Source organism: Leptopilina boulardi, unplaced genomic scaffold (assembly GCF_019393585.1).
Source record: "Leptopilina boulardi isolate dan_hultmark-lab unplaced genomic scaffold, ZJU_Lbou_2.1 LbouV2_333, whole genome shotgun sequence".
In the NCBI taxonomy this organism is placed as follows: Eukaryota; Metazoa; Arthropoda; class Insecta; order Hymenoptera; family Figitidae; genus Leptopilina; species Leptopilina boulardi.
Genome location: NW_026137900.1, coordinates 1,272,531 through 1,288,213, shown reverse-complemented (window position 1 = coordinate 1,288,213; position 15,683 = coordinate 1,272,531). Strand labels below are relative to the sequence as shown.

At 26.5% G+C, this 15,683-nt stretch overlaps 1 protein-coding gene and 2 non-coding genes across 3 annotated transcripts; all 3 read left to right on the top strand.

Moving 5' to 3' along the window:
- The first annotated feature begins 258 nt into the window (after positions 1 to 258).
- Positions 259 to 330, top strand: Trnag-ucc (transfer RNA glycine (anticodon UCC)). The gene has a single exon. It is a non-coding gene; the product is annotated as a tRNA-Gly (tRNA).
- A 1,749-nt stretch (positions 331 to 2,079) lies between these two features.
- Positions 2,080 to 2,151, top strand: Trnag-ucc (transfer RNA glycine (anticodon UCC)). The gene has a single exon. It is a non-coding gene; the product is annotated as a tRNA-Gly (tRNA).
- Positions 2,152 to 4,730: 2,579 nt separating this feature from the next.
- LOC127285499 (apoptotic protease-activating factor 1) lies at positions 4,731 to 15,285 on the top strand. Its single transcript, XM_051311551.1, has 12 exons — positions 4,731 to 5,398; positions 9,614 to 9,818; positions 10,047 to 10,218; positions 10,739 to 10,879; positions 10,968 to 11,291; positions 11,406 to 11,629; positions 11,718 to 11,835; positions 11,901 to 13,502; positions 13,589 to 13,662; positions 13,743 to 14,097; positions 14,179 to 14,598; positions 14,692 to 15,285. The coding sequence occupies exons 2-12, from the start codon at positions 9,628 to 9,630 to the stop codon at positions 15,097 to 15,099; spliced, it is 4,029 nt and encodes a 1,342-aa protein (XP_051167508.1). The 5' UTR covers positions 4,731 to 5,398; positions 9,614 to 9,627; the 3' UTR covers positions 15,100 to 15,285.
- The last annotated feature ends 398 nt before the right edge of the window (positions 15,286 to 15,683 follow it).

Here is a 15,683-nt window from a genome sequence, read left to right as displayed (position 1 = left end):
GACAGGAATAAAAATTTTGTCATACATTACTGAGACATTCAATGTCAAGTGTCAGAAATATAATCGCACGCAAAAAAAAAAAAACTAAATCAAATAGAAGACATGCTAAAGATTATTTATAACTAACATTTAAGTACAATTTAATATGAAAAATTGCAATTAAATTTTGTATATTCTTTTGTTTGTTGACTATCAATTTAATGAATCATAATTTGGCCTTCAACTTAGAACGAGAGTATTGCACGAAAATTACAACGTGCGATGGTGGTGTAATGGTCAGCATAGTTGCCTTCCAAGCAGTTGATCCGGGTTCGATTCCCGGCCATCGCACTCTTTTTTATATTTCACTTTTTTATTTATTAATATTAAATTCACTGTGAGAATTTTTATAAAACATTTTTATTTCTTTATAAATAATTTTAAGGAAAAAAAAAGAAATTTGCCTTTTTATTTCTTTTAAAGAAAATTGTTTATTTTAAAACAAATTCTTTTAAGAATCCTAAATGTTAAATAAATCTGAATTTTACCAACAAAGCTTTTGCACCTATACTTAAAAATAAATATTGTTCAAAAAAAAAAATGCTTCTTTTCTAATTAAAGATGAATTTGCTTTTTAACAAAACAACTTTATACCTATACTTAATAATAAATTTTGTCAGCAAAGTCTAATTGGCTCATTGGTTGCCTTACCCTTATCAAAAAATTTTTTTTCTTATAAAAAGAAGGATATCACGAGGGGCTATTCACTCAAATGTATACGCGTTCGAAGTTAATCATTAGACCTGCTGATACTCGAGAGATTTGCTTGTTTAGCAAGAGATCACGTAAAGAAGAAAAAGTATATATAGAAGAGGCAGAAGACGAAGTACAGCAAAAGAAGGGACAAAAGTGCGTTTAAGAAAAGTGAAACAAGTCACTTCTCATTGTCCCCATTCCATTCTTATCTTTCTAAATACAAATACGCATCCATTTACACGGACAGGAAAATCAGAAACAAGTCTATACGAATAAGTCAATAACGAAAATTGCTAATGTAAAAAAATTTACAAACTAGGTATATTTAACTGGAATACAATTTTGCATTGTTTAGAATAAAATAATTTTTTGAATATTTCACCTAATTCAAGAGTATATTTGGAAATAAAAACGAACTTGCGGAATTGTAAATAAATAAATAATAATAGAATATAAATAAGAAAAATTTAAAGAATAATTTTAATTAATTTCTAATTTAACACTGTAATACAAGAGGTATTAATTTAATACTCTCTAAATTTGAATCAGCTAAAATCCGCTGATTGGCAGCGAATAGTCGCTGATTGAAAAAGCTATAATTATGCAACTGCGAATCAGCGACTAACAACTATTTCAATCAGCGGAATACTCCATTTTAAAAATAAATTTATCTTCCTACGAAAATGACCGACGTTCGCCGATTCATGTTTCGCTATTTTATTAGCTGTATCCGCTGATTTGCAGTGAAAACTTTATTCGCTGATTCAAACAGTGAAATTTTAGCTAATTCAAATTTAGAGAGTACTAACTTTAGGTACTAAATTGCATTTTGGTTCTATTTTAATACCTAAAATCGATACTATTTTAGTATTTTCTTTTTACAGTGAAGCCTGATGCTTACTCTTTTAATTTGAATCAGTGAAATTTCACTGGTGAAATAGCTAGAAGTCGGTTACTGAATCATTTAGTGAAATTTTCACTGGAAATCAGTCATATATCACTGATTTCCAGTGAAAATTTCACTAAATGAATCAGTCAATCTGTATTATCGGTAATGGGTAAAACAGATTGACTGATTCATTTAGTAAAATTTTCACTGGAAATCAGTGATGTATGACTGATTTTTAGTGAAAATTTCACTAAATGATTCAGTAACCGACTTCTAGCTATTTCATCAGTGAAATTTCACTGATTCAAATTAAGAGAGCTCGGAGATCACTACTTTTAAGTTAAACTTCCATTCAGAAATGGAATAATAATAATAATAATCTAATAAATATAAATATTAACCATAAAATGACTGATAAATCTGTGATTCGTCAAATTCGGCAAAATCTGCAACGTGCGATGGTGGTGTAATGGTCAGCATAGTTGCCTTCCAAGCAGTTGATCCGGGTTCGATTCCCGGCCATCGCACACTTTTTTTATTGCATTTTTTACATTTTTATTTACAGAAAAAGAATTTTTCAACTAAAAGAGGAGTTTTTTTTCTTATTTTACTTTAAAATTGGAAATATTAGAAAAATTAAACCTGAGCATTACTTTCTGAACTGATTCTCTCTAAATTTGAATTAGCTAAAATTTCACTGTTTGAATCAGCGAATAAAGTTTTCACTGCAAATCAGCGGATACAGCTAATAAAATAGCGAAACACAAATCGGCGATCGTCGGTCATTTTCGTCGGAAGATAAATTTATTTTTAAAATGGAGTATTCCGCTAATTGAAATAATTGTTAGTCGCTGATTCGCAGCTGCATACTTATAGCTTTTTCAATCAGCGACTATTTGCTGCCAATTAGCGGATTTTAGCTGATTCAAATTTAGAGAGTTTTTGGCTCCAAAAATTTACTCCTTACTTTGGTTGCCTTTAACTTAATTTACAATGCCTGCTGAGGTGCTTTCTTGTGACTATCATAGCGTTACGTCATTTTTGTTGTGTGACGTTACGACTTTTGATATCACTGGTCTGTGCCATCTGCATGTATGCCGCAGCTGCAACTGTTGTCTGTGCGTACTCAACTACACTATTAGAGCGCAGGTTTAGTAGACACCCTTTTTAGCAAACTTTTTGGATTGTGACACAACGCAGGTGGTCTGTTTTCCTTTCGTAAAGCCACGATTTTTAAAAGACAGAGAATTTGAGGGCCACTGCTCTCCAAAAAATTGGAAAGTAAGAGAGAGACAGAGAGAGAGTTCTTTAAATCTACTTACTGTCTTTCTCTTACTGGCTGCCTATTATGCAGGCAGCCGGATGTGTGCAAGCGCCTTTACAGAAAAGAGACTTACTTATAGGTTTTTACTTTTGATAGCAGATGTAATAGAAAATGGTTCGATGGTTTGTACAAGGTGTTGACAAAAATGATGTGAATACACATCTAAAATTGGTCATCTCTGAAAATTCGTCTTAATAAAATCAATGACAGGTGTTACAAATAGGTGCTCAGAAAGAAACTTTCGAGGACCTGACATGGGGAGTTATGACCCCCATGACACCCCCCTGGATCCGCCAATGCCTGATGACAATATAGCTCATTTTGGGTGATCATTGGTTGATTCCTGTAACGGTACAGGTGAATCTCCACTCTACCAACCAGTCCGAATGAATCCGAGCTCGTTTGAAAATGGCGTGCATTTTTACCCTATAGGGTGAAAAACTCAAGCCCCATCGCTGTGCTTGACCCTCTCGAATTAATTGTCACAGCAAATAAATAAATTGTGACAACTAATTATATTAGCTGTATCAGCCAATAAAAATTGCTATCCACTGAATTAGTAAAAAATTTAACTAATTTTGAAGTATATAGTGACTCAAATTTTGCTTTTAAATTAGTATAATTTAACTAATTAATAGATAAAAAAAACATTTTAACTATATCGAATTGGTAAAATTGGTAGAGTGTTTCACTTGAAATCATGGTCAGTTATTGGCCTGGAGGGAGAATAGAGAGACAGATGATACACACACAGAACACGTGCCGACAGGTTTACAAGGCAAGATACAGATATAGGGTAGCAGAAAATACCAGATGACGAGTAAGCGGAAGTTAAGAAGGGAAGAGAGAAATAGTATTCAACCCCAATTTTCAATGTTTCTTTGACCCTATATCAATGTTAGAATTTCTCTGATTTAATGCAAAAATTTCTTTGAAACTTTTGTTTTTTTTGTTTGAAATAAAATTAGTTTCTTAAATCAAAACGATCTTTTCTCGGGGTGTCTGCTTCAGTTGCTTAAACAAAGTGTAACCTAATATAAATCTTATTCTACCACAAGAAACTATTTTTTGATTGATTGATATCCACTCCTTTAATCTACTAATCTATTCGGAGACAAAATTTCAATAATTCCGCATAATAATATTCTATAAAAACATATCTACAATGTAAAAAAATTAGGGAGTTAACGTTACTGCTCTCTAAATTTGAATTAGTATAGTTTTTCTACTAATGAAAGAGTGCGGATTCGTTTACCAATTGAATTAGTAACAGTTTTGACTTTTTTTTTAGTAGAAAACTACTAATTGCTAGTAGAAAACTACTAATTCATGGAGTAAATCGGCTTAATAATTTGAAATAGTAAAAAATACGACTTACTCCATAAATTAGTATTAGTTTTCTACTAAAAAAGAGTAAAAGCTGTTACTATAATTCAATTGATAAACAAATCCGCACTCTTTCATTAGCAGAAAACTACTAATTTAGATTTAGAGAATGGGAGTTGGTAGTTAAAAATCAATTTAAAAAGGGAGTTAATAATCAAATTAACTCCTTAAAACCAACTCCCTAGGCATAAAATTAACTCGTAAAGCATTAACTCCCTTCGCTTCAACTCCAAAAGGGTGGGACTTTTATAAATAATAACTTTTTTAAATAATAAAAATTCATTAAATGACTATTATGTCATTAAAAAAAATAAAATAAATAAACAATCAAATAAAAATTCTGTAAAGTGAATTTTCGGTTATATAGAAATTCTGAAATATATAAAACATTTTTTTTTGCAGCAAGAAAAATCATTTAGAGAGACGGAGAAGAAGAAGAAGAGAAAAAGATAAGAAAGAAGAAACAGAGAAAATGAAAGTCTCATATCTTACTCTCGAACATGTTGAGCTTTTAAAAGAGTGGTTGCACGCGTGCTCTCGCCAGTAGTTTGCAGACCTTTGGAGTGTAAGGATAGGAGATTTTTAAGAGACTCACTAAAATTTTCTGTCAATTATACCTAACCTTAAATTTAACTTTGTGTTACTTTGTGTCTAGTGATGGCCGCCTCAATAGATCAAGAATAAAAAAGAAGAAACAAATTTTTCTACCAAAGTGAACAAGTGAAAAAAAAAACTTCAAACTATAATTTCCTTTATTTCTTTTTTTTTAAGTGAACTTTTATGAATAGTGTATATGAATTCAATGTGAATATATAAATCAGTGAAAAATGAATAAAAACTAAATAAATGAGACTTGCAAAATTCGATTCAAAAGTGATGAACATTTAAAGAAAATTTCCATTTTTTTTTATTCAATTGGAGTGCTCAAATTTTTATTATTCAATATATTCTTTAATTTTTAAACTTTCAATTTGCTTAAAAATTAGTTTCATTCTAAAAATTTTAACCAATGAAAATTGTCCAGGAATCTCTCAAAAAATAATAAAAAGGACAAAAAAAAATAGGTATGTAGATTTGCGCAATCGCAATAGTTACAATATTTGAAAAATTTGATCAAAGAAATAATAATTTGTAATTTCATTCTAAAATGAATTTACAAATAGAAAGATTGAATCTTCATTTCATAAAATGTCTGCACGGTTGTGTATATGAGGGGGAGATGATCCGGATTCCTTATCACACTTTGCTAGGTGTCAGGTTACCGTCTTTATAAGAAAAGAGAAATTATTATGACCGCATATATAATAATAATAGACGTAATTAATCTCACTTTTTCGGGGTATTTGAATATTGTTTTAAAAATAGAACATTAAGTAATGCATTTTAAGAATTCTTAAAATATATATATATATATACACGCACATAAATAATATCTGTGTTTCTAATTTTAAATATATAATTGTTATATGCTGAAATGAAAATCAGAGATTTGTTTAAGTAGGTCAAATATATCTCCAAGTATATAATTCAATTTAATAAATTCTGCGCGGAAGAAAAGTTAAATTTACAGATCAAGTTTTTTATTTTTTAAAGGCCTGTTTAAGAAAAAAAAAGTTCTACAAATTCCTTTGTTCTCTTTACAATTATTGTATAGAATTTTTCATTTTAAATGATTTTGATTAACTATTACGGCTTAAAAAGTACACGTACGAGACGCTTTTAATTTAATAATATTCAACAAAAAAATATATTTAAAAGAAGCTATAAAATTGAGAAAATTTAATAATTTATCGAACCTGTTTTAATATTATTATAATTATTATATATATATATATATTGAACAAGAAAAAATTTTTCCTTTTCTCAAAATGCGAATGCAGTGCGTAACACTGACTGCAGTCTCCATAGCAACCACGCAAGGACAGTGCTTTTACACCACTTGAAATTCATCTGCATCAAAAGCCACCCCTTTTATTTTCTGTGTCAGTAGTGCATTATTCTTATGAGAAAAAAAAGACCCATAAATATATCAAGAAACAGATTTTAAGAAAAATATATTTTCTTTTTCACTAAAAACTTAAATTAATTAAAAGCTTATGCTATAAAATGTGTAATATATATGAATCATATTTTATTGAATCGATCATTTTCCTTCATTATATTAGATGAAAATTTGTTAATCTTCTAATTTTTATTTAAAAATTTCTCAATTCAATTATGAATTATGATAATTTTATCTTTATAGTTTAGATGAAGTCTTATCTCATTTATTATTTTATAACAAATAACTGCAAAAATTGTTCGCGTTTTTTTATTACTTCCAGGGTATATTTTTGAGAGAGCCTTTCTGTGGTATATTCTAATGTTTAAAAGAAGACATAAAATAAAGAATATATATATTTCGATCTTTTATACACATACCGTCCTCTTCAGGTTCACATACCGATAAAAAGTGACATTATCTAGAAAATAAATTCATTAAAGCTACAACGAGTTGATATTATAAGTGAATTATAAGTAAATTAAAATAAATTAAATTAATTGAAAATAAAATTTTAAACAAGTTTCATTTAAATTAAATTATTAAATTTTTACATCTTTAAAATAATAATAAATAAATAAATATTTCAAAATTTAAATAATTTTGATGAGAATATTTAATAAAAATTATTTGACCGTAGATAAATCTTTTTAGCAATTAATATTTTCACATATTGTATCGCACGTTTATGGTAAAAGACCCCGCCCACACTCCCGTTTTTTCTCTCTTTTCTGTATCTCTTAATTCTTTTCTTTTACTACACATCTTTTTTTTTTCTTTTTATCCTCCTTTATATTTCCTTTTCTTCATATTATGTAATCTTTTAATTCTGTTTTTGTAAATTTTATTTTATAATTAATTTCATAATTCACATTTTAATTCACTTAAATATTATTAGCTTGGATGCTCTAATATATATACTTTTATTTTCGAGATATAAGTCTTTTTATCGGTCTTCTCTTACACTATTATATTGTTAGTATATATACACCTACACAATAAAAAGATTGGAGCATGTTGTGAATATTTTTAACATCAACAACCTACCGTAAGAAGATCGTGTAAGAAATATAATAAATAATAAATAAAATAATTTATCATTGCAACTCTATTTATCTCTCTATATGTAATTTTCGCTAAAAATCCTAATTCCAGAGAAATTAATTACTTCCATATAAAAATTTTACTAATATAAACGTTCAAAAATTCAAGAAGAACAAAAGATGAATATATTTAAACTAAGAATTTGTTTTTTATATATAAATATTCTGAAATTTTTTTTTAAATTCTTAAATTAAGAATCTATCATTTTTTTTGGGGGGGGGAATCGATTTGTTTTTACTATTTGTAATGAAAATAATAAATATTTGATGCGAATCTACAAAACGGAATCTGTATAAATTCAACAGACAATCAAAAAGAAAACATATATCTAAATAAAGATATATAAATATATGCTTTAACTGATAAAGTCTGCAGTATAAAGTTATCAGAGGGATAATGTAAAAGTTCAAGATTCACATTAACAATTTTGTTTCCTTTAGATACTAAACGGTACAATGTAAATATTTCTCAGGGCAATAATTAACGTAGATGATCCTATAAAGTAGAAATAATCTGGACAAGGGAATATACAGCTATATACGGCGTGTCTGCGACCTTATCAATATTCTCGGAAATAGCCCGCCGTTTCTACAACTGATGATGAACTGCAAGTGTTAATGACGACATGAATAACTTGAACCGCGCGCTTACCGTGCATTCAATTTGTGTGCGCACGTAAAGTGTTAAAAAGCAATGTAGTAATGATTATATACTATAATAAGAGGCGCGTGCCGGAGCACACTCTCCAGATTATTTTTCCACTGACTATATAATATCAGATATATCCTATACTCATCAACGATAAACCGTATTTCTCTATTTTTGTTTTAAAATGCAGAAATATATGCAATTTTATTTTTAAAAACTATTTTTATATAGATTTTAATTTAAATAACTTTAAATATAGTGTTAATTACACGAAGAAAAATGAAAAAACAAATAAAGTAACTTTTATTATACTTTAATAGTAAAACCGTAACTATCCGCAGTTTCTGTATGCATTTCTGGCAATTTTTCCTCCAGAAATAGTAAAATTTACTCCTGAAATAGTAAAAATTATTCCGGGAATAGTGAATTTTACTATTTCTGAAGTAAAAATTAACAGAAATGCATACAGAAACTGCGGATAGTTCCGGTTTTACTATTAAAGTATAATAAAAGTTACTTTTTTCGTTTTTCCATTTTTCTCCATGTAGTGAAAGGATGACCTCAACTTTTAAGAGTCAATGACTTGTCAAAGGGTTTATCTATTACTGTTATTGAAGACAATTGTCAGATATATGAATAATTTCGACCTATAGAAAATCGAATATTCTTTTCCAATCAAAATCGAGAACTTTGATGGAATTCGTTATATATGAATTCAAAAATTTTGAAATGCAATTCCATAAAAGAACGAATTATGACGAATATATATGTATATTTGCTGAAAAAAATTGCTACAGCAACTAAAATATTTGCCAGAACTGATAACAGAAGGTGAATCAAATACCGTATACGGAAAAAAATTTACTTGATTTAAATAAACGGTTACTTAACGATAAAATAAATATTTATAATTTTTATTTGAATTAAATAAATTTAATAAAAAAAATTTTTGTATTTAAATCAATAATTTATGTATATTTGAAACAAGTACCATTTAATCGTCACAAATAATAATTATTTAATGTAAATATTAATTTAATAATAGTCAAGTAATCGATTATTTGAATCAAATAATTTTTTTTCAGTGTAAGGTGGTTTTATTTTCTTCTAAAGAGAAAGAAGAAGAAAGAATCACACAACTAGAAGTTAAATATAGATTATACAGTAACCTTTTATTTTATTCGATCAATGTGCAATGTAACTTATTGCTATATAGAAATTTGTGCATACACATGTGTTTAGTCATCGTCAGTACTAGACATTTAAACGCTGACAGAAAATGGAACATAAATTTATTACTCTCCCCTGACACTGCGGTTTATTTAAATGTTTTTTAATCCCTTTTTCTAACAGTTACGCTTGGACTGTTTGTCTCAACCGGAATATCTACTTTGAGTTGCATAGAGGGGGATACAGACAGTCGAAGCCTTTAAAAAATATTCATTGATAATTTAATTGAAAGAAATAATTGATTTCCTTATTGCAGAAATATTGGCATTAATGGAGCAAGTCCACATTGATACTCTCAAAAAATTTGAAAAGGAAATCATTGACAATGTTTTTGTATATAATGGAATAATTAAACCACTTAGAATTGAAAATATTCTTAAAGAAGAAGATGTTAATGCAATTGTAAATGGGACAAATACAAGAGAAGAACAAATTTCTAAATTATTGGATATTCTTACGCGGTATAAAAATTTACACACGAATAAAAATTAATATGATTTCAACTCAATAAAATACATTTAGATAAATGTATTTTATACTAAAATTTAAGAATATATAAATAGTATATAAATATACTTAAAAAAAATGTTTCTTTACACAAATAGGAGATTTAGTTTTTTTTTTTATTTTTGTTAAAAAAATTAACAAATAAGACATAGGATGGAAATTAATGTACTCACTCTTTACAGGTGTGGACCATTTGCCTTTTCAGCATTCATAAATTCATTGAAACATCATTACAGTTGGATAAGTAATAAAATTGAACGCCATTTAGAAAATTCCAATATGTCAGGTTACAATAGAAGTCACACTAACGATCTTCCATCATGTCCAAGATTCACTGTAACAAGAAAAGAATTGGTAAATATTAATTATAAAAATAAATTTTTAATTCCAAATACCTATATAGATAAATATTTTATTTTTATTATATTATTAAAATATGTTACAATTTTTTAATTATTTTCAATAAAATGAATATTTTTATTTCTGCATATGCCAGGAATTCTTTTGGGTAAGTTTTTTTTAACTAGATTAAACAAAAAAAATTTCTAAAATCTTAAAAAATAAACACGTTAATAATGAGAGTGTATGAGAGAGATAAAATGTCCAAGAGAGACAGACAAAAAAAACTAGACAGGAAGTTAACGAGGGAGGAGGGAGAGAGAGAGATTTCCTCACTCATTTGTTCTCAATTTCTTTAATATTAAGATTAATTAGAATTCGATAGGAAAAAAATAAGTTTTAATTTCATACATGCAGTTCCCACATTAAATATACTTTTAATAATTCACATTTTTTTTTATTATTGTATAAATAATTACTATGAATAAAAATTAAATTAACATATATATATATATATATATATATAATTGTTTAGACAATGCGACTGAAGCATCTTTTACACCTATTAAGACCAGGTGGTCATTTAGCTGTTTATGGATTAAGAGGAATTGGAAAAACATGTCTTATTGCAAAAACATTAAAGGAAGATAAAAATTTAGTTGCAGAATTATTTCATGTATGTATAAAATATTTGAAATTTAATTTAAAAAAATTTTTTTTAAATAATATTTTTTTGAAAATAAACTATATATATGCATTTTTAGAACGAAATCTACTGGATGAATTTTGATTACAATAATTTGGAGGATAAAAAAATTGAAGATGAAATATCAAATCAACTAAATGCTCTATATCAAAAATTTAACTGTTCTGTTCATCCAACTCGTCAAAACTCAGAGTCACTCAAAGACTGTTTTATACGCTTCATTAGGAATTATTTAAATAAAAGGGAACATCAAAATGCTCTCTTAATTTTAGATAATGTTACTAATGAATTAATTGTAAATAATTTTAATTTTGGATGTAAAACTTTGATAATAACAGATGATTTTAGCGTCGTTAAAAAAATGGAACCATTAGAGCTTGAGGTATTCAAAATAAAATATAAAAAATTATACATTTTATACTAAAAAATTTATAAAACATATATTTAAAATCTAATTTTAATAATCCATATATAATTATTAAGAAATACATTACAGATTTCGAGTGGTTTTACTGAAACTGAATCTCTATCGCTTTTCGCCAAAATGTTGGATGTTACGGGAAATCTTCCAAATGAAGCTAAACAAATTCACAAACAATGTAAAGGATTACCAGGCCTTATAGGAATGATGGTGGGACAATTTAAAAATTTTAAAGAGCAAATGGTTCAAGATCCAACATGTTGGAAATATTTTTTGAAAAAACTAAACGAAGAAGAAAAGTAATAATTTATAACAAAATTTTTAAATTACTAATGAATCATTATTAAAATTCACTAATATATTCTTACATCCTGTTTTTATTTTCAGTTACATGCAAACTGTAAGAGGTACTTTTAACTTGTGCATTGACAAACTTCAACCAGATGAAAGGAAATATTTTTATGAATTAGCAGTATTCAACGACGATATTAACATCATGCCAATGGTAATTGTTTACAACTGATTGATTTATGATAAAAATTTTTAATAATTTTAATAATTTCTTTTCAGACTTTAGAGATTCTATGGGATATGGAACCATGTGCTGTAATTGATTTGATGACCATTTTCAACTATAAAACTTTAGCGACTAAACAATGGAATCAGGAGTTAAATTCTTATATTTATGGAATTCATAACATGTTATTGGATCATTTGCGAAGTGAATTAGGTCCAGAAGCACTGAGAGCCAAACATGAAGCTCTAATTGAAAAATATAAAATCAAATGCAATGGCGATTTTTCACAATTACCACTTGACAATTATATTCATTCCTTTATAGGTCATCATTTGGAAAAAGCAAAATTATTTCATCTTTTTGATAAAATATACCTTGATTTAAAATTTATTGAAAAGAAAATAATTCACAGCGGTGTAAATAATTTACTTGTTGATATTGAAAAATATAAAGAATACATAATTAACAATAATGCAGATAATAGAGCAAAATTAAATTCATTGGAAACATTTATAAGAGCAAACGTAAAGAATTTAACAAAACATAGGGAGAAACGTTATTTGAATATTATTCAATTAGCACTTCTTGATGAAGGTTTAATTTCAAATCTTGCTCGAGAAGTTGCAATTCAAACTAAAACCGAACATCCTTATTATTCTCGAAAATTATTTTTCGATAATGAAATAAATGTTGAGAATATATTTACCGAATGTATGACATATTCCTTGTCGGAAAACATTACAAATCTTTGTTTCACCAATAAACACAATTCACTACTTTGGTCAACTGAGAATGGCGATATTGTTCAAAGAAATTTTAATACTGGACAAATTTACAATTTTTATGATCTGAAAGGCGAAAATATCAAGAAATTAATTGTTTCTAATAATAATCATTTTTTGGCATTAACTCAAAAAGGTGACGTAAAACTTTTTCTCCTCGATGAAAATGATTTAAATGGAGAAAAAAATTATAAATACAATCAATCGCAATATATTGCATTGTTTGACAATAAAAAGAATGATGTTAGTTTAAAAACATTTCGCTTGAATAATGAAATTATTGAAGATGTAATTTTTACAAATGATGATTTAATTGCCGCCTGTACACAACAGGGTACAGTGATTTTGTGGCATCAAAATGGCAATCAAATATGCCGAATAAATAAAAATAAAGATTCATTAAAGAAAATAATCAGTTCTAATTCATTGAGAAATGAGCTATTTCACACTTTTACAAATAAAGGTATTCTTGTGACTTATATTTTTGATAACAATCGTCTAGATGATATTTCAATGTATGATCCTCTAAGGACAAATTTAAATCGAGATGTTGATATAATTTTTTGTCAACAACTAATAACTGAGACAAATTCTTTAATAGTGATTACAAAAGAAAAAGCTATTTATCTAAAATGGGAGCAATCAGAGGGTGTGTTGGAAAATATAAGAGTAGAATGTGAAATAATGAATAATTCCAAGGAAACTTTTGAAAATGCAATTATAACATACGATGAACAATATTTAATTATTGTAAAATCAAACGGATGTACGGAAATTTGGAATATTCGCAATGAATTTAAACTTGTTACATCATGTAACTGGAAAGTCTCTAGTTTAGATACATTCTGGATGAAAAATGAAAACTATCATCTAGTAAGTTATCTTTATCCTCTTATTTAGTAAAAATCAAGTTACAAAAAAAAGTTTATTGCAAATTTTAATAACCTGCTTTGTTTAAGCTATGCGGAAAAGAAAATTCACTAATTTACAAATGGAAACTAAATCCAAAAATTGAAGAACTAACACCTGTGCGGTAAGAATTTTAATAAATTTGCCATAATTTGGAAATAAAATTATTAATATTAATTATTGTTTCTGATTTTTAATCAACAGTGAACCATTATTTAATGCATTTATGAAACCAAAGGGACAAAATGACATAGTGGCTCATCGGACAATTGACAATAAATTAATTATAACTGAAGGAAATCATACATCATGGAAAACAAAATCTGAGATTGATTTACAACAAAAAACCATAAGCAAAATGATATTTAGTAAGGATGGCAAGAAATTAATTTACGATATTATTGAAAATCAAAAACAAACTATTTTTCTTCTTGATATTAATAGTGGAATATCTAAATATATTATTAAATTGAAAAATATTGCAAAATTTATATGGCCTGTAAATAATTTTACAGTATCAAATATTGTTATAATTGTAGAAGAAAATCAAGAATTAAAGGTATTTAAAATTTTCATAAAAATTATAATTTACAAATATCAAATTTCAAAAATACATATATATATATATTTATGATTATAGATTTGTATCTACAGCAATGAAAAAATAACTACTCATATTGTGAAAAATTTTGGTTCTATTATTGGGGTCCATGAAATTGATACTAATCAAATTTTAACAGTAACAAAAGATTGTAATATAACCTATTGGATGGTTGATCCTAATAGTGGAGAATTATTGTTTAAAGAAGATGAAAATAGCAAAATTAAAGTAATTAAGAGTACAATGAGTAAAAATAAAACATATTTAGGTATATTGACGAAAAATAGAAAACAAATACTTATCTATCAGATAAAAAACACTCAAGAAAATGAGAATGAAACACAAGCTTTCATTAAATTTTATCATAAAATTCCTCAATTTAATGCTGAAGTCACTTGTTTTGAATTTTCGACAAATGAAAAGTATTTAGCAATTGGATTTAAAAATGGCAACATTTCGGTAAGTTACAAAAACGATACATAGTTTTTTTTTTTCTGAAACAAATTTATAAAAACATTCTTTCAAGAAAAAAAAAATATATAATTTTCACAGATTTATGACATGAAAGAAAAAATGGAAATTTACACGGCTCCTCTAAATTTAAGTTGTGTGAAAAATTTAATTTGGAATTTGGATTCATCGATTCTAATGTTGGAAAATTTAGAAGAAATTGCTTTATTAAAAACTCCGAGAAAAATTCAACCAGTTAAATTAAATCGTAAAGGAATGTGCATTAATACAAAAATTGTTGATAGTTTTAATCAAAAAATTATGGCTCAAAGTAAAACAGATCAGTCACTATTGTTACGAATAATACCAAATAATACTGCCAAAGTATGTGTATCTGAGGATTTTGAAAAAATTTTAACAGTTGATAATAATGGATATATCAATATTTTTACACCGTTAATGATATCTCAGATTAACAAAACTCTTAAAGAGAAATGCTCAGCAATTTGAATTAATCGCATATTAATTCTTTATACAGAAAAGAATTAAATATATATACACTGAGAAAAAGAATAATTGAATATTATTACTTTATAATAATATTAATTATTAATTATAATAATCACTAGATATGAATATTTATTTAATTCAATTAATTTTTTTGTCAGTTGTATTTTCATCAGAGGTTAAGGATTTAAAAACTCAGTGATACTATTTTTTTAATTGTATCGAATATTTGTATAAGAGATTACTGGAATACTAACAGTATTAACTAATTCATCTTTCGTATTTTTTTGTATTTTAATAATTTTATGTTTAAACATTTTTTAAAAACCTTTAATAATGACTGATTATGTTTACAGAATAATTTTAGTATTATTGATAATTCCTAAAGTTCTCAATAATTAAATTAAAATTAATTTATATCGATAAATTAATTATTTTAATAACTTTGGGATCATTAAAGACTCCTTTTTTTATATAAGTTTTTACTAATGTAAGTCATTAGAAATTAAATTCTCATTTTTCTATTTATTTTCATTTTTCATATATAGAAATAATAATGCATTCCAATATTCCAGTAATCTCAAATT